At 44.5% G+C, this 24,191-nt stretch overlaps 1 protein-coding gene across 1 annotated transcript in view; it reads right to left on the bottom strand.

Moving 5' to 3' along the window:
* LOC126455573 (uncharacterized) overlaps window positions 1-24,191 on the bottom strand; it is a 119,648-nt gene that overhangs the window by 40,885 nt on the left and 54,572 nt on the right. The window contains exon 2 of the mRNA XM_050091327.1: window positions 19,887-20,104. Coding sequence (XP_049947284.1) covers window positions 19,887-20,104 — 218 coding nt within the window. The remainder of the gene's footprint in view (window positions 1-19,886; window positions 20,105-24,191) is intronic.

Genomic DNA, 24,191 nt, shown 5'->3' with positions numbered 1-24,191 from the left:
GAATGTCGAAAACTGCGCGAGTGTTAGCGGACCCTGTTATCGTCTATAAAGAGGTTGCAACGCCGGAAGACTTGAGAAATGTGACTAGCGGCTATTAACCACACTGAAAAGACAAATATTCACTTTCAAGCACAATTTTCTAGTGGGCAACGAAGAAGACCAGTTTTTGTGCAGCGTTTGCATGTGCAAAGGAGACTACTAGAACAGATCTTATTATAAAACGTTGGCATCGTCATTCCAAAAAGTTTCGAGTTGGATTAATACAAAATACAGAAAAGTTAAGATAAAGGTTTTAATGCTTGAGGTATTCTACAGTTCGCACGCACGCACGCAAAGAACGTCCACACAACCACGTGAAACTGTCAGGAAAGTTTCGCCGTTGGGATATTGTTCAACTCACCCTTCACGTTGCCTTGAATGTCTGTTATGTCGTCAAACATTGGCCCTACATATGAATTCCTGCACTTTTTCGTTTTGTGGCAGGTCCATATTGATAAAACGAAGTGCTCATTTCTTTCAGAAAAGAAATTCCGCGTTTTGCTTTTCAATCAAGTCGCGGCAAGAGCCCATGTCGTCGATTTTGTTCTGGAATCAAAATGTGCAGGACAAACTTTTTAACACTGCTTGCTCAAAACTGACTGGTCGAATGCATATGTTGTTAATTCTAGCCACTGCGCTGAATACGCTTATACTCCAGAAATAAAATCGGCCTCTGAATGTTGTGGGCAGTCGGCGCACGTATAAAGACAACAGCGGGAACAAAAACAAAGAACTGTATAAACGTTGCAACCGTGATAGCATAACTTCTGTAAATCTCCTTTTAAATGGAAATAATAAAAAAAAGCGGCCTCATTAGTGCAAGAAGCGCAAAACCTAGATCACAGCCCAACTGAAACACACAAATGTAATCCGACGGTTACTAACAAACGACGTGTTTGCAATAGTGTTAAAGCGCACATACGAGACCGCCTTTTTCTAACTGGGAAGGTTGGGGGTTCTGAAATGGTTTGGGCGGATATATCGTGGTTGTCAGCGGCTTCTACGATCTTTATAGAAGATAAAATAACTAATAAAATCTATAAAACCATTACAGGTAAGCATTTCCACTCACGGCGCTGGAATCTTCTCCACCGCCGCAACAGCTGTGTTCGCAGATCTCAATGAAGTTTTTGCAGACGGTACCTTCTAATGGTACCATGCATTAAGGCAGCGGTAGTCAACCTTTTCTACCTGCTGCCCACTTCTGTATCTCTGTTAGCAGTAAAATTTTCTAACCGCCCACCGATTCCACAGTCTTAGTGGTTTATAAAGTAGGGAAGTAACTTCACAAAATTTACAAAACAAAGTTACAGAAACTTAAAGCATATAGTAATAATTACTTACGATACTTTACGTTAATATTTTATGAAAACCTAACGAAAATATTTTTAAAATCCCTACCGCCCTCCGTCCAGGAGAAAAGCTTGAACGGCCACTCGCAGACTGTAGAGACCAGGTTGACTATCAGAGTATTAAGGTTTCTTCCCATATGGAACGTGGGAAGAGTGCCAGTTTTCATAGCTTTGTGGAAGCTGTTAAACTGATTTTATTTTCATGTTATGTACCGGATAGATATGCAGGGACCTGCAGGAATATAAATAGTTTTCGTCCCGAAAGTCAGTTCCTACGAATTTTTAAGCCAATTTTCACAGGGTATACAGCGTCTTTCCTCTAGTTACGCCAGTTTGTCTTTTTTCAATATTCCTGTTCCATTTTCATGGAAGTTAAGCCATTCTTTGCACACCCTCGATGTCTCCTGGTAACACGGCCTGATTTGAAGACCGTGCAGTATGAGGACAGGATCTTCCAACCCACTGTCCCAGCCCTAGAGTCAGCATTTTGGCGAAGGGCTAGTGCGTAAGTAATGTTCGAGTATGGGCTATACAAATGTTTTGTAGCCACTCTCTTTTGTGGGCAAACTGTAATTCCTCAATTAATGAATCGAAGCTTGACATGTTCTCAAGTGAGCGAAAGAGTCGTTCCACTTATTTCAGACATTGTTGTTCTCGAATAAACTTCTCGAAACGAGATTTTCACAGCATCTATATCGGTAAACGTGTACAGGCTTATTTTGAAGGGGAGCATGAAATGATAGAAAATGCCTTACGGGGAAAAAATAAAGAAAAATTTAAAAACCACACAACAACGTAACCGTCAAGATTATATAAAAAAGAAAACCACCAAAATAAAAGCGTTCGAAAGTGCGCGGTTTTGCAAATCTGCTGCTTTGAGTATTGTATTGCCCCATCCCGTGTATTGTGACATGCATGAATCCTTGTTAGAGTGCTGTCCAGACTGTGGACGAGACTATTCCAATCTCTAAGACGTCCCACCCAAGTGTCCGGGACAAGGGGAACGAGGAGACGACAGCGGCGGGTTCAAATGGCTCTGAGCACTGTGGGACTCTACTGCTGAGATCATAAGTCCCCTAGAACTTAGAACTACTTAAACCTAACTAACCTAAGGACATCACACACATCCATGCCCGTGGCAGGATTCGAACCTGCGACCGTAGCGGTCACGCGGTTCCAGACTGAAGCGCCTTTAACCGCACGGCCACACCGGCCGGCGACAGCGGCGGGGTGGAGGGGGACTGGCGCTGCTTCGACGACGCACTTGAAGTTTCGACTGGTACATGCTCAGTCGGATTCGTGTCAGCAAATACTGCTGACCATTCCAATACGTCGATTCCTGCCAACTAAAGATGAGCTCGTGAATTATTGTCTTGAAAGACGAAACTTTCGCCAAAATATTGGCTGCTGGGCTGGAACAATGAGTGTGGTATCACCATAACAAAGCCGGCATCTCGCATCGATACCACAGCTCACGATTTCTCGCTGCCTTCCGCAACGACGAATGGTGACGCCGCACCCTCTCCCCCAGTGCCGCGGGACCACCACTCGGAGGCCGAAATATAACAGAAAGAGGAAGGCTCGGCCACAGTTTGTGGTCTCCGATCAAAAAGACGAATCGACTAGCTAGAGTCCATGTGTTACTCACGTCTTACATAGAACTGTACTTTTGAACACTGACAACTTTGTACTTCGAGAGAAGAGTTTAGTAAATACGTGCATCAAGTGTTGCTTTAATATTAAAAAAAAAATGGTTCAAATGGCTCTGAGCACTAGGGGACTTAACATCTGAGGTCATCAGTCCCCTAGAACTTAGAACTACTTAAACCTAACTAACCTAAGGACATCACACAACACCCAGCCATCAGGAGGCAGAGAAAATCCCTGACCCCGCCGGGAATCGAACCCGGGAACCCGGGCGTGGGAAGCGAGAACGCTACCGCACGACCACGAGATGCGGGCTTTAATATTCAAAGTCACTTGTAAAAATTCAGCACATTCAAGGGGTATGGACTGTATTAACTACACCTTTTTATCATTCTTGTAATAAAGTGAACTAATATTTCACCTGTTCTCCAAAAGCAATCAGAGAGCCCACGATTATGACCGGACGACTGTAGTTTTGTCAAGTCATAACAATGAGTTGGGAGAAATTACCGTCGACAGCTACGAAGTAATGAGATCAGCCATCATTCATACATGATACAGGCCCAAAACAAACAAATACACCTCCTTGCTGAAAACATGGGACGATGTACCTGAGATGTGCAATGGTAACCAGGTGTCTTCATGCTATTCTCCAGTGATCATCAAACGTCAGTCGTTGAAAATAAGCTTACACCAAGGATCCATACTCCAATCACGGTATTCATTTGCTCACATTTTTCGCACACCGTGGTGCTGGAGAGGGGGGAGGGGTTGTACTGCTGTTAACAATGGAAGCCTAGAGGTCAAACTGATCGTGTAGAGAGGTTGGGTACTGTCTGCGTAGACCTAGTACACCAACCTGACTCCAAAACGGCACCGCGCAGATGTGTTGCCATGTTGTCGGTGCAGCAAAGAATCATAATTAGTAGGTTGCGGTCACTGACGGTGGGTGACCATCATGTGGCAGATCTTTAACATTTTGTCTCTCAAATACAAACTGCATCTTCGAAAGTGTCGCTGCGGCGCACATAATTTAGTGGGCAACTTCCTGTGGTAAAAACCCTTACTGCCATACAATGACAATGAAATGATCCTTCGAGTCATGTTAACACCCTGAAAACTGTACTCTACAAGCAATATCCCACTGCCGGTTAAAGAGAGAACGCACTCTACGGAGCACTGAGAATGTAAATTTATTTTCGACCTCACTACATGCACGGTAATCGCCAGCAACGATTACAGCGGCCAATACAAAGCATTGAGAAAGTGGTTGCCGATCAAAAATATGGGAGTCATGACGCTGCCGTAAAACCTAGTTTGAGCAGTCTATCTGTTTGGTGCAACTGACTATATATATATATATATATATATATATTATATTTCTCAACATCATAGGCTAATTGGCAAGTCTTTGCAAGAGACGAACATTTTTCGAGACTGAAGTGGGTATTACGACTATTTTTATCCTATACAATTTCATGAAAAAAACTCCATTTGTGATACGTTTAGGTTGCAACTAAGGGTTTTATACACCAAGTAATTACTTTATAACAGAGGCAGTAGTGGTACTGTTCCACTTCACCGGAGCGCACCAGATTTTACCTAAGCGGCTGTAGATTCAGGATAACCTGCTGCGTGCTACCTCACACGACTTATGCTGTCTATTTTCTCCGATAACTCTGAAAAATTGTCACAGGAGAAAGGAAACGTATCAGAAGTCCCTGTTCTGATATGCTAGCGTGTATGTCCTATAGGCGCAGCCTATGAGGAAAAAAGTTTTATGAATAGAATTTGAAAGACAGACGTAGAAATTATAGTGAGAGGGCATTTTTCAGTCCTCTTCGCTGTCTATAAAAATTATAAACTGTTTTGTTCATAGTGTTAACATTTAATTGCCAATCTGTGACTGCATACTACTGTTTGGTATATTTTAAATACGATTGTTTTACGTTATTTTCAATTCGGAACAATTCGTAATTCGATTATATCAGCACTCTGGTTGTCAGCTTGTTTATAATTTCTGCACGTTGTTGCACAAGTACCCACTCTGAACTGTGGGGAATCTAACTTTTGACATGTATGGTATTTTAGATTATCTAGAGCATTACCTCTGTATGTTTGAAATATCTGAAAATATTAATCGCTGAAGGAAATTAATTAGCTGGGCTTTGAAAATGCTATGTCAAAGACTACGAATAAAATACTTTAAGCATCATCAGGATCACTGTCAGCTGTTGGCGACAATGTTGCAATTTAAGTATTACAAAATTGAGCTTATACATAAACTTGAGCACGAACTCTGAACAGAGGTAGGGGTTGTTACTTAAGGTGCGATCACAGCAGATTTCGGACAGTTGTTGCCAACACTTCCCGCAAGTCTACCACTTCCTGTAAAATGAACTTGGTATGCACAATTTCATAAATATCAGCGGCAAATCAATGAGCAATGTAGAAGTGACAAATACTAAAATGTAGACTTTCACGGCAGGAAATATCATGTCCATTATAATTATCCGGGCTGTTATGCCGTGGTCGGTTGATGAATTTTGTCTCAATTCCCAACGTTTCGTCTCCGACTGCGGGAGACATCTTCAAGGGGTCCGTAGGTCGATGGGAGGTCCAACACACCCACTGGCTCGCTACTGACTGCCGCTAAATTCCGTGTCCACGCGCACCCGCGCCGCGGTGTGTCGTCACGTGTTTTGAAAACGTCAGTGCAATTGGCCGTTGTCCGTCGCCGTCGCCATCACCCAGTAGTGGACGGGTGGTACACATCTTTAACACCGGCATCCATTTCACGCCCTCCTACTTTCGGTTGAAATTATTCGGGTGTTTAGCGATTTCGATTGCCTCCCTGTAGAGCCTTTCGTAGTATCCGCTTGTGGCCGCTAGTACTTGCGTCTCCTCGAAACGAATATTGTGGTTCCCTGGCTGGAAAGCATGCTCCGCAACAGCTGATCGTTCCGTTTCTCCTCTTCTACAATTTCCCTTGTGCTCTTCCAAACGTTTAGAAACAGTTCTTTTAGTTATACCCACATAAACATCACCACAGCTGCATGGGATCCTATACACTCCAGCTTTTTCCAAAGGTTTGCGAGCGTCCTTGGCAGGCTTAAGGTATTCCTATATCTTCCTGATGGGCTTGTAAATTACGGTAATATTCCATTTCGTCAAGATCCTCCCTATTCTTTCCGTTACATTTTTAACGAGCGGCAGGAAAACCTTAGATTTTGCAGTAGCCTGTACGTCAGTATGATTTCTGCGTGGCTGCCTCAACGCACGTTTTATTTCGGCGGACGAATATCCGTTCTTCATTAGTGCATTGTGGAGATGTTCCATCTCAGCGTCGAGCAACTCAGGTTCACAAATATTTCTAGCTCTGTCCGCTAACGTCTTGATAACACCCCGCTTCTGTTGTGGGTGGTGGTTCGAATCCCGGTGCAAATAACGGTCCGTGTGCGTGGGTTTGCGGTATACTGAGTGGCCCAAACTACCATTTTCGTTTCTAAAAACAAGCACATCGAGGAAATGTAATTTGCCGTCTACCTCCTCCTCCACTGTAAACAAAATTCTCGAGTTTATGCTGTTTAGATGTTCGTGTAACCGGCTTAGTTCCTCCCTACCATGTCTCCACAGCACAAACGTGTCATCCACGTATCGGAACCATACATTTGTTTTTTTGCTGGCAGTACCTAAGGCCTGTTCTTCGAATTTCTCCATAAAGAAGTTTGCAATTACGGGACTTAGGGGGCTTCCCATAGCCACGCCATCCGTTTGCTCATAAAACTGTTCATTCCAGCCCCCTAACATCTAAACAGCATAAACTCTAGAATTTTGTTTACAGTGGAGGAGGTGGTAGACGGCAAATTACATTTCCTCGATGTGCTTCTTTTTAGAAACGAAAATGGTAGTTTGGGCCACTCAGTATACCGCAAACCCACGCACACGGACCGTTATTTGCACCGGGATTCGAACCACCACCCACAACAGAAGCGGGGTGTTATCAAGACGTCAGCGGACAGAGCTAGAAATATTTGTGAACCTGAGTTGCTCGACGCTGAGATGGAACGTCTCCACAATGCACTAATGAAGAACGGATATTCGTCCGCCGAAATAAAACGTGCGTTGAGGCAGCCACGCAGAAATCATACTGACGTACAGGCTACTGCAAAATCTAAGGTTTTCCTGCCGCTTGTTAAAAATGTAACGGAAAGAATAGGGAGGATCTTGACGAAACGGAATATTACCGTAATTTACAAGCCCATCAGGAAGATACAGGAATACCTTAAGCGTACCAAGGACGCTCGCAAACCTTTGGAAAAAGGTGGAGTGTATAGGATCCCATGCAGCTGTGGTGATGTTTATGTGGGTACAACTAAAAGAACTGTTTCTAAACGTTTGGAAGAGCACAAGGGAAATTGTAGAAGAGGAGAAACGGAACGATCAGCTGTTGCGGAGCATGCTTTCCAGCCAGGGAACCACAATATTCGTTTCGAGGAGACGCAAGTACTAGCGGCCACAAGCGGATACTACGAAAGGCTCTACAGGGAGGCAATCGAAATCGCTAAACACCCAAATAATTTCAACCGAAAGGAGGAGGGCGTGAAATGGATGCCGGTGTTAAAGAAGATGTGTACCACCCGTCCACTACTGGGTGATGGCGACGGCGACGGACAGCGGCCAATTGCACTGACGTTTTCAAAACACGTGACGTCACACCGCGGCGCGGGAGCGCGTGGACACGGAATTTAGCGGCAGTCAGTAGCGAGCCAGTGGGTGTGTTGGACCTCCCATCGACCTACGGACCCCCTTGAAGATGTCTCCCGCAGTCGGAGACGAAACGTTGGGAATTGAGACAAAATTCATCAACCGACCACGGCATAACAGCCCGGATAATTATAATGGACAAGAAATGACAAAGCCAATTTGTACCTAACTGCCGGCCGCGGTGGCCGAGCGGTTCTAGGCACTTCAGTCCGGAACCGCGCGACTGCTACGGTCGCAGGTTCGAATCCTGCCTCGGGTATGGATGTGTGTGATGTCCTTAGGTTAGTTAGGTTTAAGTAGTTCTAAGTTCTAGGGGGCTGATGACCTCAGATGTTAAGTGCCCTAGTGCTCAGAGCCATTTTTGTACCTAACTTACTTGATCTAAGTCAATGACACAGTATTTATCCGTTAATACAAATACATTAGACAGTAGCGTGTCTGAAGCCTTTTCCAAATCAAAACTGTTGTGACTTGGCAAGACAGCCAAGCCACTAGGAGATAGCCGAAAGGCACGCGTTTAAGCTCACGCAGGCTGGCGTGAGGTCTTGAACAGTTAAAGGAATTGAGTCTAGTAAAAAAAAGTACGGAGCTTCTGGAATACTTAACTTTAATCCATAATTGATGAACATCGGTCGGACGGTACATGCATCACAAGATAAATAGCATATGATAATGGCGCCTTGCTAGGTCGTAGCAAATGACGTAGCTGAAGGCTATGCTAACTATCGTCTCGGCAACTGAATGCGTGATTTTGTCAGTGAACCATCGCTAGCAAAGTCGGCTGTACAACTGGGGCGAGTGCTAGGACGTCTCTCTAGACCTGCCGTGTGGCGGCGCTCGGTCTGCAATCACTGATAGTGGCGACACGCGGGTCCGACGTATACTAACGGACCGCGGCCGATTTAAAGGCTACCACCTAGCAAGTGTGGTGTCTGGCGGTGACACCACAAAAACAATCATAACAAACTGGCGATAAATAGCGTTCTTAATATACTTTTCTGAAAAGTGGCACAAAGAGTAATTATTGTGGGTAGTTTGGTGGCTGGTGAATATGACCAGAAATACCCGTGGATTCCGGCATGCCGCACACGTCTCTCAAGGCGACTTCTACGCCAAGCAGCAGTGCCGTCGGCAAACCAAGTGCGTTATTATATATTACATCGAGATCGATGTGTAGTATGACGGGGCAAACTGCCTGTGGCAGTCTCCACAACATCCCCATGCAGTTTCATGTGCTGCACTTTGCGGCACATATGAAAAATACATTGTTGGATAGTAGCGAAAACCTTTCACAAGTTTTTCGGTTTCACTTGCCACTTAATACAGAGTACTATATGGTCCGACGTAATAAAGCTCATAACTTGAAACTCCAGTCACATTGGAGATTGACGTCTCCCGGCAAGGGATACGTGATGTTTACGCCACACTCGCGGAGTGAAATGCAGCGAACTTGCTCGTTCAACAATTACCGACTAACAGTAATTTAGCTGCTCTCCTATGAAAAATTACTACATTAATTTTAAGCCAATAATGAAATTCTTAAATAATTGTAGCTTTATCCACGAAACACCTGGAAAATTCCTAACACAAAGATACAGAGATGGCTACAGGGCCTTCAGGGCAAAATTAGATGAAAGAATATTCTTCGCAGCGCGCCTTGTAATTTTCCTTCGTGCTTTCTTGTCAGACCAACAAAATAGTTATCTCTGTTATTCTTGTGGTCTTCGGTCAGTAGGGTACTGTGATGCAGCTCTCCATGCCAGCCCATCCTGTGAAGCCTCATCATCACTATATATACCGCAACCTACGTCCACTTCAACCTGATTGGTTTTCCTCTACAATTTTTAGCCCCCCCCCCCCCCCCCCACCTCTCTCCATTACTAACTTGTCACTTCTCTTATGCCTCAGGGTATGTCCCATTAACTGATCCCTTCTTTTAGTAAAGTTGTGCCATAATTTTTTTTTCTCAATTCAATTCAGTAAGTCTTCAAATGTAACTCGATCTACCCCTCCAAACTTCAGCATTATTCTATGCTATCACATTTCAAAACGTTCAATTCTTTTCTTGTTTGAACTGCTTATCGTCTATATTTCACTTCCATACAAGACTACAGCCGCCAGACCAATAACTTCATAAAAGGCATATATTAGATGTTAATAAATTCCTCTGTTTCAGAAATGCTTTTATTGCTGTTGCCAGTCTGCTTTTTATATGTTCCCCATTTTGGCCACCGTCAAAATTTTGCTGCTCAAATAACAAAGATCATTTACTAGATTGGTGTGAAAAATTTAAGGACGAAAGTAAACTTCGCGTGTTGTGTCACTGTCAAGTAACACAGTTCGATGGAACTTGGACCACGCATACAGTACAGTACAATACAGAAGGCAACTGAAAGAAGTACGCAATCAGACGAACAAAGCTACCACTTTTACTCAATAAAATAATGACATAATGTCATCGCGATTCATGATGGTTCCCTGGACAATACAAAACGCGACACATGGGTGTGTGATCACTATGGACTGCAATGCATGCTCTGCAACGTTTTCCCTTGTTGGCCACAAGGCTGATGAGGAGGTCTCGGTAGGGCGTTCCAATCTTCCACCAGCGCGGTTCGCAACAGCTAGTTTTTCGTTGGTTCATGCGGACAGGCCGCAATACGTCTCCTCGACGCATCTCATATGCGCTCGGTAGAATTAAAATAGGTGGAATGGTCAGGCCCATCCGTTCGCCGAATATTTTCTCGTTCCGAGAGTTCGTCTATCTGCGCTGTTCGATGAGACCGGACACTGTCATCGACAAAAATTATGTCAGAGTCGAATGCACTCCCTAAAAGAGCGCATAGTGAAGGAGTACAGTCACAATAACGTTGACCTATGACTGTAACGTGTTCAGAGATTTTGATGTCGGTGCGCCCATGGAACATACCTCCCCACACCCTACCATCAAATGATAATGTTCGAGAATGCTGGACGTAGCTGCATATGGCGAGTGGTGGGAACATGTAACGCACCTATGAGCATTGTCGAACAAGATCGTTTTGGAGGACCAGGAGTTATGGTGTGAGGAGGCACTAGACTGTATGGGCGTTTTGACCTCCAAATCTCTGAACACCGTACAATCACTGAAAACGTTATTGTGAAACTGTATTCCTTCCCCCATGCGCGTCTTTCCAGGGGTACAGTCGACCCTGACTTAACTGTTATGAATGACGATCCATGACCGCATCGAACAGCGTAGATGGAGGATCTTTTGGACAGAAACGTCAATTGGTTGCCATCGAGCATGTATGGGATGCGTTGGGAATCCGTTTTGTAGCACGACACTTGCACCAAAGACTAGCCAGCAGTTGCCAACCGCTTCACAAGAACTCCTTACCAGCTACGTGGTCAGCAACGGGAGCACGCTGCATAACATTAATTACCGCCCATGATGATCACACACACACTATTAAGAGCCACGTCTTGCCTTCTGTAACGTCCAGGAGATGAAACGCGAGGACTTCAGTGTAATAACTGTCTTTGAATAAAAGTGACATTTCTATTCGTGTCATTGTGTATTTCTATCACTTACCTTTTGTACTATACTGTAGCAATTCTTTCTATGTAAAGTCCAAATTTCATCGAGTTATATTGCATGGCAGTGACACATCATATGAATATTACTTTTGCCCCAAGTTTTGCAGACCAGGGTAATTTTAATGTGTTATTTCCCATCTAATTCCTTCAGCATCGCCAGATTTACTTCAACTACATTCCATTGTCCTTCTACGACTTTTATTAGCTGGTGTTCATCTTATAATCTCTTTTCCAAGACGCTGTACATTTCGTTCATCTGCTCTTCAAAGTCTTTAAGCGTCTCTAACAGAAAATGCCATCGGCAAACTGCAAAGTTTTTATTTCTTCTCTCTGAATTTTAATTCCCATTATAATTTTCTCCTAGGTTTTCTTCGCAGCTTGCTAAAATTGCAGACTGAATAACGTCGCGGATAGGTTACAACCCTGTCTCACTCCCTACTAAACTACGGCTTCCCTTTCATGTCCTTCGACTCTCATAACTGGAAGCTGGTATCTGTGTAATCACCTTTAGTTCCCTGCATTTTATCCGTCGAAGTTTCGTAGAGTGGAGTGTAGTCCACTCGACACCGTCACCGTCAACGGCTTTCTCTAACTAATCAAACACTATAAATGTACTTTTGCCTTTCTTCAACTTATCTTCTATGATAAATCGAAGTAGTAGTATTGCTTCGTCTGTTCCTACATTTCTCCGGAAGCCGAACTGATCTTCCCCATGGTCGGGGTCTACGCGATTTTCCATTTTCCTGTAAACAATTCGTGTCAATATTTTGCAACCATAAACTGATGGTTCGGTTGTAATCACTCCTGTCAGCTTGACGCGCAAGTCGTCGAAGTGTCATCAAATACAGAATAAAGTGTTGCACCATGCAGACCAAGAACCCCAGACGGCTTCAGTGCACTGTGAAACGCTGCACTGACGACCGACAGCCGTATTCAATTAAGAATGAACTAGCAAACTGCGATTATGGTTTCACATCACCTGTCGAATATATCAGAATAAATGTAAATTTGTGCCAGAACGGTACACAGCAAGTCAATGATGAAAGAAAACAGTGTGTCACCCTGCACGGGAATCACGGTAATACAGTGAGAGAACGAGAAATTTGGGCGGCTCCTGGAAGCATGATACGATAGCGGAAGTGGTTAATGCGACCGCTCACGAAGGGGGAAAACGGGGTTTGAGTCCAGGTCCGGCACAAATTTTCATTTGTTCTGAAATACTCTAAGCTGGGGAGGAGCCATAATAGCAATCTGTGAGTTCGTTCTAAACCCCAGGCCAAGATATCCCGGCCAATAATGCCACATGATCATTTCATTCTTTTTACATGTGGTAGCACCTGCCTTCTAAAGAGTTACCTAACTGAATTTATGGTATAGGGCATCTGTGGTCTCCAGTGGATCGTTGAGAGTAATTCCATTTCGTTTGATTTATTAGCCCCATGTATTTTCATATCTGAACGGCACTGGAAAAAAAAATTTTCAGACAGTGCAAATTTCGACAGTGTATAATTCGTCTTTCTTGCAAACAAACTTGCTCCATTCGCTCACGGCACTTGCTGTTGGCAACTTTACTCTTAGCCCTGAAGCACTTCGTACGGCAACTAAAGAGCGACGACAACCACATCAGAATACTTTTGCACCTGTGTTTGGTTCAAATGGCTCTGAGCACTATGGGACTTAACTTCTGAGGTCATCAGTCACCTAGAACTTAGAACTACTTAAACCACAACAGAACCCTGGAATGGTTCATTTCAAAAGTAATCATCCCACGCGTTAAGACATTTATCCCACTGGGAGACGAGGCAATTAATTCGTGTTTCGTAGAACGCGGTCGGCCACTGATTGATGTACATCCGCACCCACTCTCGCACTTCCTTATCCGACTGAAATCGAACGTCCACGGATATCATACCTCAGGTCGCCGAAGGTGCGAAAACCACACGGTGAAAGATCCGGGCTGTACAGAGGATGTTGCAGTGTTATTCAGCGACTCCGTCCGACAGCCCTAGGCAAATGGCAAAGCCAACTGTGGAAACATCTCCCTCTCCAAAGAAACCCAAAGCTGTCCACTCAAGGTCCACTAAGATCATGATGGCCTCCTCCTTCGACCGCAGGGGCCCTCCGCTCGTCGAGATCCCTGAGCGTGGAACCGCAGATAATGAGCAGCGCTATGAAGACGCTTTGCGGAAACTGCGATGCGTCATAAAGTCAAAAAGCCTACGAATCCTGTGGGACGGAACCATCCTGTTGCACGATAACGGCCGCCCCAACACTGCCAATCGGACGAAGGCTACGCTTCAGCGATTTGGTTGGGAAACACTGCAACTTCGTCTGTACAGCACGGAACGTTCACAGTGTGATTTCTCACATCTTTGGCGACCTGAAGAGAGACATGCGTGGACGTCGGTTTCAGTTGGACGAGGAAGTGCGAGAGTGGGTGGTCGTAAATCCGTCAGTGGCCGACCGTGTTCTACGAGACACGAATTGATCGTCTTTCTCTAACTGGAATAAACGTCTTAAAGCGTGTGGTGATCACTTTTGAATGGAACCCTTTCGTGATCCTATTGTGCCGGCTCTTCGGTTTTCATTTTACTGCCCCTCATACACAAAATCAGTAGCACTTGAGACTCTTAATCTGAGTCATTAATTCGTTCCTACGCTGGGCGAATATATTAATTATTGGATATGTCTTCAACATCAACACCGAATACCCTAACTTTCTAAAAGTTCACCACAAAGAAGTTGAATACATATTTTTATTTGATATGCGAAGTTAAAACAAAAAAGACATGAATAAAGTAAATTTTTCATTTGTGTGGTCATATTTAAAATAAGTTTTTAAGCTAAAAAATCGTTTCTGTCTTACGAAATGCGTTTCTTTTTATTGACTTAAAAGGTCGTCAGTGGTGACATTTTGTATGATTTCTGCCGAGGTCAGTGAGTGTCGTCCACTTGCACATTTTCCTGGATTTGGCACTGACGTTTTGGGCCTAATCTTACGTTGGTTTGTAGCACTGTACATTTCTTGAAGTAAAATACGACTAAATGGTTCAATTGGCTCTAAGCACTATGGGACTTGACATCTGAGGTCATCAGTCCCCTACGTAAACCTAACTAACCTAAGGACATCACACACATCCATGCCAGAGGCAGAATTCGAACCTGCGACAGTAGCAGCCGCGTGGTTCCGGACTGAAGCGCCTAGAACCGCTCGGTCACAGCGGCTGGCTAAAATACGACTAAATATGGGACCAATATAGATCGTTTAAATCCTCATGGCGGAATGTGTGACAAGCGGTTCTAGGCGCAACAGTCTGGAACCGCGCAGCCGCTACGGTCGCAGGTTCGAATCCTGCCTGGGGCATGGATGTGTGTGACGTCCTTAGGTTAGTTAGGTTTAAGTAGTTCTAAGTCTAGGGTACTGATGACCTCAGATGTTAAGTCCCATAGTGCTCAGAGTCATTTGAACCATTTTTGCGGAATGTGTGTACGTACACAGACATTGGTGTTGCTATATTCTGTCGTATTTCACGCCAAAAAATGTGTTGTTCTACCAGGCAACGTGAGATTAGCCCAAAATTACGAGGGTCACTCCAAAAGAAATGCACACTATTTTTGTAAACATACAGTTTTCATTCTGCATGTGTGAAAGTTTTACAGTGTGTAGATACATCCCTTCCGCTTGTTTCAAAACTTAGTTCAACCTGTTCCCGTGAGTGGCCACGTCACAGCGTGTCTTCAAGATGGCTGCTACACTTGACGTTCGTCAGAAGCAACGTGCTAATTCCTGTGCTGTGAAAACGAGACAGTGGGAAACATCCACAAGAGGTTGAAAAAGGTGTATGGAGATGCTGCTGTCGATCGCAGTACAGTTAGTCGGTGGGCAAGCAGGTTACGTAATGAAAGCGGGCACGGCAATATTGAGGATTGTCCTCGCAGCGACAGGCGTCGTACTGCACACACTCCAGACAATGTTCAGAGAGTTAACGAATTGGCGACTGCTGACAGACGCGTCACAGTGAACGAACTGTCACGCTACGTTGGGATAGGGGAAGGAAGTGTTTGCAGAATACTGAAAGTGTTGGCGTTAAAAAAAGGTTTGTGCCAGGTGGGTTCAGGATGGACAACATAGAAGCTGCCGGCCGCGGTGGTCTAGCGGTTCAGGCGCTCAGTCCGGAACCGCGCGACTACTACGGTCGCAGGTTCGAATCCTGCCTCGGGCATGGATGTGTGTGATGTCCTTAGGTTAGTTAGGTTTAAGTAGTTCTAAGTTCTAGGGGACTGATGACCACAGATGTTAAGTCCCATAGTGCTCAGAGCCATTTGAACCATTTTTGAACATAGAAGCTCCCGCCTTACAGTCCTGACCTGGCTCCATGTGACTATCATCTCTTTGGGAAACTGAAAGACTCTCTTCGTGGAACAAGGTTTGAAGATGACGACTCCCTTGTGCACGCTGCCAAACAGTGGCTCCAACAGGTTGGTCCAGAAATTTACCGTGCGGGTATACAGGTGCTGGTTCCAACATGGCGTAATGCAGTTGAGAGGAATGGAAATTATGTGGAGAAATGAAAATATTGTTCCTAAAGGATGTATCTACACACTGTAAAACTTTCAGACATGTAGAATAACAAATGGATTTTAAAAAAATAGTGTGCATTTCTTTTGGAGTGACCCTCTTATGAATGCCAAATCCAAGAACTATGGAAAATGTGCGAGCTTCACAATGTCGGCGGAAATTAGACAAAAGTGCCACCCAGCATTCCCAGTGTTTTAATAGCTGAAAAGTCGAATGGTAAACACATTCAACGAATAAATATCCTGTTGAAAAAAAGTCAGGAAATGAATTCATAAATGTTCTCGAGAGATGGTGCTAGAGGCTGAAGTAGGGAAAGATGAAACTGAAAATTACTATTCGAGACTACTTCTGCAGACAGCTTGTACTCTAGAGAAGCCGCAGTCGATCGCATCAAGTACTGTAGAGAGATTATTTATGGCCTGCCAACTCATAAGAGAAGCCTCAGAAGGTGAAACAAGAGATACAGCAATGCCACCAGATAGGAGTGACAGTGTAAATACCCCACTTACCAGTTTCTTTTCATGTGTGAGTATCGAAGGAAGTCCTTACTGTACGAAAGCTGCAATTGCCAGGTGTAATTAGCGATCAAGTTACTTATGGCTTCTCGTTGAAAGCAACACTATTTTTGTTTTTCATCGTGTAAGAAGTTTATTTATAAATCGTAATTTTGATATTGTTTAAAGTTGCTCATAAAAACGCAATTGTATGAAAAGTGAGATAATTTTGTAAAGTAAAATTAAGTTGGAAAAAAGACTGATTAAGTGCCAGGTTACGAGGGATTCGATCCTCGTCAGATCTACGATTTTTAACTGTCACTTATCATTTCTTTCACGCCTGGAATTGTTTATTAATGTGGAATGTGCCGGATTGCGCCATGATTCGAAGTCCATGTTAAACTGTAGGTTCCCCTGGAAGTGGTTGGGTACGTCGTTCAAAAGTTGTGGGAAGGCAAGGACATAACCACCATCAAAAGAAGAATACTGTGTAAAGCAGTGTGGTGTTCAAACCAACAGCACTAACACACCACGTCATAAGTTTCATTATAAAGGAAGCAGTCTCATTTCTTTTACTTTTTAATAGAGGAAGTATGTGACTTCCTGTGTGACCGAAACATTATGAAATTGTCTCTCTTAAGTTGTTAAAGAGAATAACTGCTGTACAGGAAGAGGTGTGATGGGGGATGGGGGGGGGGGGGGGGGGGGGGGGGGAAGGCGAGGTCGGTAACGCACGCTTTTGGGGTGTTGTTATATCCGGAGGTAGCCGGTTCAAATTTCGTTAAAGGAACGTGAGTGCACAGTGTTACCAAACCAACGACACACACACACACACACACACACACACACACACACACACACAGCGCAAGTTCAACTAACACTAATTACAGACTCTTACACTTAAACGCAAGTCTCACACAGACTCCTTTGTACATTACCACTTAACCGCAGTGTCATACTTAGTGGTATCGTCTGTAAATACGGCAACAATCCCACGTAAAGGTTAAGCGTTTTTCTCTTTCAAAAATGGAAAACGAGTCACTGATCGAGCTTCTATATTTTCAAGACTGTGCGCCGAGTTTTTTGTACTCTGGCGATGCTATACAAATGAGTAACAGCTTTGCCGTGCAAAGCTTGAATTTATATTTGATTGTTGCCCTTAATAATGCAAATTCATGTTCGCTCCTCGTATGATCGTTGCTAAACATTTCTGCACAAGTATGATGACTTAGAGATTGTCTTGCGCGCTGCAAGAGAGTTGGGCAGATGAACAGTCATACGCCTGCTGTTGAGCGAATGACCACTGTAGAAGTGCTGGAACGACGACATGTGAACCGTGGAAGTGTCGGCAAGAACCACTGAAACTCCTTTACTTGTAGTAGCACTATGGCTGGCACATTCCTAGCCCGACCTTCGCAGACATCCAAACACGTTCACATTTCTGCTTGTGATTTGAATACAGAGCTCGTTCACTTTGGACTTTCTTGAGTGAACATTAAACATTGTATGTAGTGGTTTTTTAAATTTTATTTACCCATTGCTGCTGTTTTAAGAAAAATGCTATAGAGGACGTTTTGCTCGCGCAAGTTTGCATCCGTTTCAAAATTTGCGACGGCTTTCTCAAGTAACACCGTTGCAGTGCAGCTCCATTTATACAGGATGAACGTGAATTACACCGAGAAAATTTCAGAGGCTATTCAGAGATATTTTCCGAGTATTTTGATATAAGGGACCAATGGTCTCCGGTGGCTTATTGCAGAGTAATGATCTAATTACACTCCTGGAAATGGAAAAAAGAACACATTGACACCGGTGTGTCAGACCCACCATACTTGCTCCGGACACTGCGAGAGGGCTGTACAAGCAATGATCACACGCACGGCACAGCGGACACACCAGGAACCGCGGAGTTGGCCGTCGAATGGCGCTAGCTGCGCAGCATTTGTGCACCGCCGCCGTCAGTGTCAGCCAGTTTGCCGTGGCATACGGAGCTCCATCGCAGTCTTTAACACTGGTAGCATGCCGCGACAGCGTGGACGTGAACCGTATGTGCAGTTGACGGACTTTGAGCGAGGGCGTATAGTGGGCATGCGGGAGGCCGGGTGGACGTACCGCCGAATTGCTCAACACGTGGGGCGTGAGGTCTCCACAGTACATCGATGTTGTCGCCAGTGGTCGGCGGAAGGTGCACGTGCCCGTCGACCTGGGACCGGACCGCAGCGACGCACGGATGCACGCCAAGACCGTAGGATCCTACGCAGTGCCGTAGGGGACCGCACCGCCACTTCCCAGCAAATTAGGGACACTGTTGCTCCTGGGGTATCGGCGAGGACCATTCGCAGCCGTCTCCATGAAGCTGGGCTACGGTCCCGCACACCGTTAGGCCGTCTTCCGCTCACGCCCCAACATCGTGCAGCCCGCCTCCAGTGGTGTCGCGACAGGCGTGAATGGAGGGACGAATGGACACGTGTCGTCTTCAGCGATGAAAGTCGCTTCTGCCTTGGTGCCAATGATGGTCGTATGCGTGTTTGGCGCCGTGCAGGTGAGCGCCACAATCAGGACTGCATACGACCGAGGCACACAGGGCCAACACCCGGCCTCATGGTGTGGGGAGCGATCTCCTACACTGGCCGTACACCACTGGTGATCGTCGAGGGGACACTGAATAGTGCACGGTACATCCAAACCGTCATCGAACCCATCGTTCTACCATTCCTAGACCGGCAAGGGAACTTGCTGTTCCAACAGGACAATGCACGTCCGCATGTATCCCGTGCCACCCAACGTGCTCTAGAAGGTGTAAGTCAACTACCCTGGCCACCAAGATCTCCGGATCTGTCCCCCATTGAGCATGTTTGGGACTGGATGAAGCGTCGTCTCACGCGGTCTGCACGTCCAGCACGAACGCTGGTCCAACTGAGGCGCCAGGTGGAAATGGCATGGCAAGCCGTTCCACAGGACTACATCCAGCATCTCTACGATCGTCTCCATGGGAGAATAGCAGCCTGCATTGCTGCGAAAGGTGGATATACACTGTACTAGTGCCGACATTGTCAGTGTGATCATGTGATGTATCTGACCCCAGGAATGTGTCAATAAAGTTTCCCCTTCCTGGGACAATGAATTCACGGTGTTCTTATTTCAATTTCCAGGAGTGTATATTTTATTCGGTTTCTTGCACCAGATATCTTTGAGTCTGCGAAAATACCTTGGCGATTGTGAAAAATCCTATAATAATACAATCACCAAAACGGGCGTCACAAAACACAGGTACCGGCCCGGTGGCCGGGCGGTTCTAGGCGCTCCAGTCCGGAATGCCCTCATATTTGGATGGGTCTCATTCTTATGTTAAAGAACAGACAACTGTTTCTACTTGGGACGTTGTCCGGAACAGCTGAGCCACAGAGGACGGGAGCAGCAGCCACGTACCTGCAGAGCGTCATCGTCGTCGTCGGCGCCGCTGTGCGCCTGCTCCGGCGGGGGCCCCGGTCCCGGGGAGAAGGCGCGCAGCACCACGATGCACTCCACCTGCGCGTCGCCCACCGCGCCCGTCTGCGTGCTCACCTCCATTATCGCGGGCAACAGCTTACCGGCGGACCGCACTAGCTTGGCGCTCTTCGCGTTTCTCGACACGACTTCGGCGACAACTGCCAAACAAACACAGCGATATCTCATTACAGTTTGTGGGAAGGAAACATCGCTAACGCCACACTGTAACCTCATCACCCACCTTTCGATTATTTATATTGTGTCTTGGTTGGAATAGCTGTGTAAGACGCTCTCCAAGTCACATGGAATAAATGTTGCCACTCGAGGAAGGTGCTTTGTATTGTTCCGCAGTTCAGAATTTCATATTATTGTATGATGGTATGCGGTGTGAGAGTGTGTCTGCTGTTTTTAAAGGTGTTACTTATGCAGGTATGGAAGTCGATTGCTGTATGTCAGTTTCGTGATGTCGTTAGTTGACATGAATACTGAACAATATCCAAACCTTTTCTATAACACACACACACACACACTATATGTATATATCGGGTGTCTCCCGCAGGGGTCGTTAGGTGCGTTTTCTCTGATGTTTCGACAGATATTTGTAGTTTCTTTTTCGCAACATTTAGCTGGGGTCAGGCCAAAAATCTCCTGCTCACCACGTCCTTCATGCGACATTCACCGTCGACGCGAAGCTTCGGTTTGTTTCCAATTACAAATAAAATAATTTTTAAATCGTAATTCGACGCGTCCGTTCGACAGAACGGTCTAAAATTAGTCTCGTGCGTCCAAACTGACGCTTTCCATTGACGCAGGGCGTCGCATGAAAGACGTGATAAACAGTATTTGTTTGGGGCTAACCACAACTACACGTTGCAAAAAGAAAACTGCTTCTCACATCTTCTCAAAAATCCAGCCTCCCGCCCCAAATACACAACACATTTACAGTACCACACTCAAAGGAAAACTGACCATCACACTGAAATCACAACACGAACGAAAGGTGACAGAACGACACAGTATGACAGCAGCACTGCAGGCACAGAGAATTTAAAAGTTGTGAAATGTACGTACAAGTGCTCATAGAACAGTCGACTGGTATGTAGAAGTCAAACAACTGTTCCACTGCAGCACATGATGAAAAATATACTAGCTTTCTTTTTCTTTTTTTAAGGTTTGGTTCCGCTGACAATATTATTTTCACCAAGACTGTACATTTGTTGAGAAGGTAATTTTACTGCTATTGGTCAGTTTTGGTTAGTTGTTTTCAAATGGACTTGACAGTGGAAGAGGATGAATACACGTCATGCGACATATGAATACCAGGCAGCATGAAGGGAAACATGTTCCATTCTTGGTTTCGTAGACTAAAGATTATATGAGTTTTGTAGCCTCTGTGATACACAGAGTGATTAAGATGCCATGGTTGTTTACGTGTAGCGGTTTTGGTGTTTGGGTGTCATAATTTATTACTTCAATCCCTGGCCTTGTACAGTAAAGTCCATTTGAAAATACCTCTATCACCGAAATTGACTAATTGTAGTACTCTCAACATATGTACAGTTTTTGCGAAAATAACAAAGCCTTTCAAATAAAAATTTAAAAAGCGATCATAAAAAGTAGTAAGTAACATTGTTTACAACCGGCAGAAAAAAATTGACAAACTATAACATCCTATTGTAAAACTGTTCAATACTTTTGAAATGGACAGGCATCAATATGGCTATAAAGATTGTGGGGAAGCGGCCTGAAACGTTACAGAACAAAACGACGTAGTGGCGCTTTTTGAATGTGTCGGTACACAGGATAGCAGTCGTTGGTTTACTTGAATGGTGAAGACAATGAAACCAATATTTCCGTTCACAAATATTTTCAATTGTGCAGTTTTGATTATTTCCCTATAAGTTTATTATTTGATGGATTTCTTACAAATGTAAGTTCGTCCTATCCGTAGTAATATGTTTACTGTAGGTCTGCTGGATTTTGAGATTGCGACTAAACATTACATTTGTGCGTCAGCGTGTAGAATGACGCAGGACTATGTTGTTTTGCCCTGCTCCGTCGCACGCCCTATCGATGTTCAAATGCAGCATTCCTTCTTACAAATGGACATTTACAATTTAAAATAGTAACTAGCAACTACTAACATTATGTTCATGTCTTTCTGGAACATTTTTTGGAGGCAATGGTGAATAAGGACATACGGATTTGAGATATTCATGGAACGAAAGTAACATTAAATCTGTAGTAACCCACGTGAAAAAGTGTAATTTGGGGTGGCTTATGCCTCTTTGCTACATAAAGCGCTCAAGTGACACTAATAGAATTTGCATGTCTTTCTACAATTCCCTTCTATACTAAAATGAGTAAGAAACGTTAAGTTGGCAAGGTGGCAAAAATCTTACTTCACACAACAAATCTGCGAACAATGAAAGTAAAAAGAGTTTCAGAAAAGCGATGACGAACGAGAAACTCCAGACGAGTAGGTGTGAAGCTACGTTTGGCTATATTTTCACCATGTGATGAAATAGTAGTAACAGATACAAATATTTTTACTGGTGATGAAGATTATGCATCTTCTATTTACTGCTACGAATTATTCGCCTGATGAAAACGCAGGGGAGTATGGTTGAGGTGCACGAGCTGTTCAAAACAGAGCCAAGCAGATTCTGCTGTAGTTTCTAAGCTGACAGAGTAGATTAGGCAACGACTGACTATCTGTATCGACAATACTATCCAGGCTGATACTTTAAATCTGACATGTCAGTTTTTTAAGTTCCCAGAGGTAATGTCACATTTAAAATTTTGTTAATGAGCATCGTTACTTTGTTAGGGATATAGTTCTGATCTTTAACCCAAATACTATTATTTGCATCTGTACGTCAATAGTTTAATAGTACAAAAGGAACACCTCTGCTACGAGAAAAGATGTGTCATTTTGCCCTACTGGGTAGTCCAAAATGGTACTATAAACACATTTTGAAGCTGGGAGTTCAGAGAGACACTAATTTTAATAACTGACTCCAATTTGTCCTATGGTTTTCCTTATTCCAAACATTGTGACTCTGTTTATTTTATCTCATACTGGCCGCAGTTTCTGCTGTATCTTGTAACCGAAGTGCGCCCAACTGCGAAAAAACGAAAACAAAAGTTGCAATAATGAAACTGATGACAGATCTAGTCGTTGTAGACAAATGAGCTCATTATCCCGATTCCGCGCTTGCTGCTAAAAGAACTTCGTACGAGATCTGTTCAAAAAATTCCGGAAAACTCGTAATTTCGCGCCAATGGTGTGTTGGAGCGAAAGCAATTGGCATCCCTACACAAGCCTCTGTTTAATGTGTAACTGCCGGAAGTTTCATTGTTGAATGTCTGTTAGTTATTCTTCAGTGCTGTATTAAGAAGAACGATATGTTGCACAGTTTGCGAACTTCGAGACTGCAGAGTTACAGCAGCAACGTGTCTGCATTAAATTTTGCATGAACCTCAAGAAAACCTTTACAAAGACACACCAAATGACTCAGGAAGCCTAAAGTGATGATTGCCGTACTCGGTGCTACGAATGGTTCACACGGTTTAAAAACGGCCGGACGGAAGTTAAAGATGACCCACGTTCAGGACGCCCACTGACGTCACCGACGACGCTCATGTCAGGAACGTCAACGAAATTTTATGTGCAAATCTAAGATTGATTGCAGAAGAATGTAACATTTCAGTTGGTTTATGTCACGAATCAAGTTCGTGCCACGGCTCATGAGTCAAGACCAGGAAGACCTTCGCCTCGCAATTTGTGAAGAGTTTTTGGATCGCGCAAAAGAGAACGAGATGTCCCTTAAGAGAATCATAATTGGTGATCAGTCGTGGATCTTTGGTCAGATGTTGAGATCACGGTTCAATCTTCACAATGGGTCGGGAAAGGTTCCCCAAGCCCAAAAATGCTCGTCAGTCATGTCCAATATCAAAGCCATGTTGATAGTTTTCCTTTACTATGAATGCTTAGTTAACCATGAATTCGTACGACAGGGGCAAACCGTTAATCGGTAGTATTATCGGGACGTGTTGCGACGCCTGCGAGAAAATGTGAGAAGGAAACGGACTGAAATGTAGCGAGACAATTCATGGCTCTTGCATCATGATAACGCAGCCGCACATTCATCCCTGTTGGTGCGTGACTATTGCACAAGAGACGAAATCACTGTGCTACCTCGTCCTCCGTACTCTCCTGACCTCGCCACTGTGGACTTGTTT

This window comes from Schistocerca serialis, chromosome 2 (assembly GCF_023864345.2).
Source record: "Schistocerca serialis cubense isolate TAMUIC-IGC-003099 chromosome 2, iqSchSeri2.2, whole genome shotgun sequence".
In the NCBI taxonomy this organism is placed as follows: domain Eukaryota; kingdom Metazoa; phylum Arthropoda; class Insecta; order Orthoptera; family Acrididae; genus Schistocerca; species Schistocerca serialis.
Note: the sequence above shows the minus strand (reverse complement) of the source record. Positions and strands in the feature narration are given on the sequence as shown.